At 58.9% G+C, this 4,382-nt stretch overlaps 1 protein-coding gene across 1 annotated transcript in view; it reads left to right on the forward strand.

Moving 5' to 3' along the window:
• LOC103772792 (diacylglycerol kinase beta-like) overlaps positions 1-1,833 on the forward strand; it is a gene marked incomplete at its 5' end in the record, with an annotated part of 11,957 nt that extends 10,124 nt beyond the window's left edge. The window contains 3 exons of the mRNA XM_008940135.1: positions 928-1,048; positions 1,133-1,193; positions 1,735-1,833. Of these exons, the coding sequence (XP_008938383.1) occupies positions 928-1,048; positions 1,133-1,193; positions 1,735-1,833 (281 nt within the window). The remainder of the gene's footprint in view (positions 1-927; positions 1,049-1,132; positions 1,194-1,734) is intronic.
• Between the last annotated feature and the right edge of the window lie 2,549 nt (positions 1,834-4,382).

The raw sequence follows: 4,382 nt of genomic DNA on the forward strand, positions 1-4,382 counted from the left end.
CACCCACTGCTGTGGCCACTGGAGCAATCCCCACGGGCACAGGCAGAGTGCAGGTAGCCCAAACTGCTGGCAGAGTTCCCCAGCAGAGAGCAAGCAGACAGGAAAATAGACAAAGTGCCTGTATTTTCCACCCACCACCTCCCACAGCCTGGAGCTGGGGTGGGAAATGGCTTCCTTGGCACGTGGCTTCCAGGACAGAGGTGTCACTGGCCATCCCAGTGGCAATGATCCCCTGTCCCTTGCTGGGCAAGCCCATGGGAATGGGCAGCAGGGAGCAGAGCAAAGGCCAGCTGTAAAGGATGGTGAGAGGCAGCAGGGTTGGTCCTTTGGGCACATCCCTACTCGTGGGGAGGCAGAAGGGCATGGAGGAGCTCAGGGGGCTTCTCCTGGGTGGGTTTTCACCAGGCATGAAAGAGGACCCTGAAGGGAGCGAGAGATGGAGCAGGTTGCCCTGGTGTTGGATGCCTTTGGTGGTGGCCTGGAAAAGCAGGAGGAGCTGGAAAAGGGGACAATGCCCTGGGCTTTGAGCAGGTTCCTCCTGGGGAGACTTCCCCTGTGCACGTGCCTCAGGGCAGCTGGGAGAGGTTCTGCTACCATTGCATACAACACTGCAAGCAAGTGGTTGATGAGTTGGTGAAGATCCAGGCTGCCACCCTGTAGCCATGAAGGACCAGCCACTGTTTCAGACCAGGCATACTTCTGCCCCAGGGGTTTTGAACAGCAGTGTTGGCCAATGCTGCAAATGCCCAGCTTGGTGGTCTCGGGGCACAGGGGACATTGGGACACATCTCCACTGTGCCACCAGCCCCACTGCTCTCCAGGGCAGCCAGCAGCCCTGGCGTGCTGGCCTGATGTTTTGGATGATGGCAGAAGGCAGGGGGGATCCCCAGGGATGAGGGGACTGACCTGGATCCCTCTCTCTTGCAGACCTCAGCGACCAGCTCCTGGAGGTGGTGGGGCTGGAGGGCGCCATGGAGATGGGCCAGATCTACACAGGGCTGAAGAGTGCTGGGAAGAGACTGGCCCAGTGCTCGTCCGTCACCATCAGGTATTTGTCCCCAGCTGAGCACCCACCTGCTGGCAAAAGCCAGTGCCTGTGTTACCCTGTGTTCCCTCTCTTCGTGCTCTGCAGGACATCCAAGCTGCTGCCCATGCAAGTGGACGGGGAGCCCTGGATGCAGCCATCCTGCACTGTGAGTCCCCGGGGAGGGGGCAGCCGGGGTGGGCAGGGGCTGGCTGGAAGCCTGGGCTCCCCGTGCAGTGTGGCCAAGCCCCTGGCGTTGGAGGCAGGCTTCTGCACTTGCTCCTGGGTGGCTGCAGAGCCCAGCCACCTGGGACTTCTGTCTGCACCCACGCTGGCCCTGGGCTCATGGCAAGCCACCACGGAGGCCGTGGGTACAGGGACATGCTCATCCCTTGCCAGGCAGGTGGGTGCAGTGCAGCAGCATCCCTTTCCCAAGGGGGCTGCAGGGGGGTCCCCCACCATCCAGAGGAAGAGAAATCCTCTGCCTGTACCAGCACTGCCTGGATGGGATCCCAGAGCTGTTACTCCTTTGCAGCAAAGCATTTAGCAACCCAGCTGGGGGTGGGCAGCAGTTCCTCACCCTGTTGCTCTTTGCTGGGCTGCTCCTGGTTTGCTCAGGTCGCTCTCCAGGCTCCCTGGGCTGCAGGGTGCCCACAGAGGTTCAGAGCCTAGGATCCCCAAACTGACCTGGGTTTTTCACTTCTTTTTAGGTCAAAATTACACATAAAAGCCAAGTGCCAATGCTGCTGGGCCCCCCACAGAAAAGCAGCTTCTTTTTCCTGAAAAGGAGAAACCGAACCCGAGATTAAGCTACGTGCAAGGAGCCACGGCCCGGAGGCACTGCACACCTACAGTCCTCAGACCCTGGCTCTGCAGTGGGGAGAGAAAACACCCACCCAAACTCAGGAGGGATGATTTGTCCTGGGAAGGTCTCGGAGGCTCCTTTCCAACCACCACAAGTGTCTTCTCCAGCTGGTATGGAAGCAGTGGGTGAAGGCAGGCCGACACACAGGGAGCTCGTTTGCCAGAGCAGCACTAGGACTGGGCTTTTTTTCCCCCCTTATTTAAATATATCCCCCTGCCCACCCCAGCAGAGAGGCAAATGAACACGTTCCTGAGAAAACACCATGCTTCACTTATTTATTTCTAATCCTCTTGAAGGACACTTTATGTTTTGCTGCACTGGCTTTCTGTCTACCAGCCCTGGCACATGGGAGATGTTCTTAGCCTAGAGGAGACAGCCTCTGCTGTACCTTCAGCTGGCCTTGCTGGGATGGGTTTTAAGCAGGTGCAAAGCCAGCCTTCACTGCTGGCCCTGAGAGCCACGAGGCACGGGACAGGCCATGGGGACGAGGGCAGGATGGGCAGGAGGAGACCATGTTTTGATGTGGAAATGGAAAAAAAGGGATTTTAGGGGGAATTGCCGATCCTGGGGAACCCCCGTGCCCTGGCCATGGGCTTCATGTTTATGTATTTATTTAGCAAACTCTGGGGGGACTTTGGAGCACCTTCTCTATGAGCCTGTGTTGGACAGGAACACCACCTCCCTCCTCTGCTGGCTGCCACATGGACTCTCCTCCCTCCTAAAGCCTGCCAGCCTGCGCCGTGGGCTGGGGACCCTGGGGACAGACATCCAGAAGCTCTTCTCACTTTGGAAGTGTGTCCCCTCCACCTTTTTACACGTGTCCCCATGTGCTTTGCCAGGCCTGTGCTCTCCCAGTGGCCTCCAACGCTCCTGAATGTCTGTGGAGAGTGGGGCAGAGCTGTTGCACATCAGTTTCTGCACAGCCAGGTCTCCCACTGGCCCACTCCAAAGCTGAGGAGCTTCACAGCTGCCACTGCCAGCCCTGCCTACAGGGACACACGTTCCTTTTCTCCTTGTCCAGCCAGCTACTGAAGCTCAGCCAGGGTGCATGGGCAGGTTTCAGTGGACTCATCCATATATCCCCCACCAGGCTTGTGGGGAGAGACCCTGGGATGCAGTTTCTCCCCAGGATGCAAGGGGGACCAGAAAATGGATGAATGCGTGGTGCAGGCAGTGGTCTGGATGCAGGGCCCACTTCATAGCTCTCCCAGGAGACAGGAGTCAACAGGACTGTCCCACAGAAAGGACTGCTGGTTGCTTCTGCAGGCGCCTGCTGCCTTCTGCAGCAGGGGAGATGCTTGGCTCCCAAATCAGCCCCAGCTCCCAGGCAGCTCTCTCAGGTCTGGTGGAAGCCCTTACACCACTGTGAGCAAGCCAGGAGTAATGTGCACCCCGTGGCTGTTGCTGCAGGCAGGAAAACCACTGCTTGTCCCTGCTATGCCCCTGCCACAGAGCAGGGAGCCCTGGCTGGGACAAACCACTCTGTCCTCCCCAGTGACCTAACATTCAGTCCCTCCTCATAATGCAGTCTTCATTCAGTAACTTCCCCTGGCATCATTATGCTTCAGAGTGAACAATGAACCAAAAGGGAGCCGTTCGTCATCCTCTGCAGGCAGGGACGTGCTGCTGTGCACCTATTCAAACCTCAGCTTGGGGCTATTTCTGCCAGCAGCTGTAGGGCTCTGCTGACGTGGAAGGAGGCAGCTGCACTCCAGGGTCCTGCAGCCCACTCGTCCCTCTCAGCCAAGGTGCCAGAGGATGCTCCTGGGGGCTCCCTCTCCTCCTGCCCTTGGCACCAGCACCGGGCAGGGCACGGGCGAGCTGGGGGCAGGTGCTTGCTGCAACACACTGCCCAGGGAAGGGCTTGGAGAGAAGTTTTGGGAGCAGCCATGGGGAGGGAGCTCCCCTGTAGCACGGGGAGAAGGTGAGTGAGCCCAGGCTGGGCCAGCAGGCACAGAGGTTGCTGCAGCTTAAGCTGTGACCTGCCTATGTGGGCATGCTCCAGCTGCAGCGTGTCAATCCACCCTCCTCCTTGTCATCATCCCCTGGGGCAGCCTTTAATGGGTAGCCAGGTGAAAGTGGGTGGGAGCTAGGCCAAATAAACCCTGGATCCCATGGACAAGCAGCCTGCGTTTGGCCAGCCCCTCCCTGGCTGTGCCCTGCAGCCCCTGTGACTGGGGAGGTGAAAGACTGAAACCTCAGCTGTGTCCAGAGCTGTGCCAGCAGGCAGGGCAGTGGGTCTGACCCAGGGGATGACAACACACAAGGTCAGCAGTGGTCAGAGCAGGAGGTTTGGCTCCCATTTCCCTGCCCCCTTGGCCTCAGCCTGAGGTTTTATCCCGGGGCTCCAATCAGAAGTCTGTTTGGAGCAGGCAATGGTTTTCCCCACAGGCTGCTCCGTGCTCCAGTCACGGTTTGCTGGGCTCTGGGCAAAGAGCAGTGCTCGGGTCTCTCTGCTGTGGTCTGCTGCTGCTGGTGGTGGAGCCAGGGGAA

The sequence above is a fragment of the Merops nubicus genome, unplaced genomic scaffold (genome assembly GCF_000691845.1).
Source record: "Merops nubicus isolate BGI_N331 unplaced genomic scaffold, ASM69184v1 scaffold24055, whole genome shotgun sequence".
Taxonomy (NCBI): domain Eukaryota; kingdom Metazoa; phylum Chordata; class Aves; order Coraciiformes; family Meropidae; genus Merops; species Merops nubicus.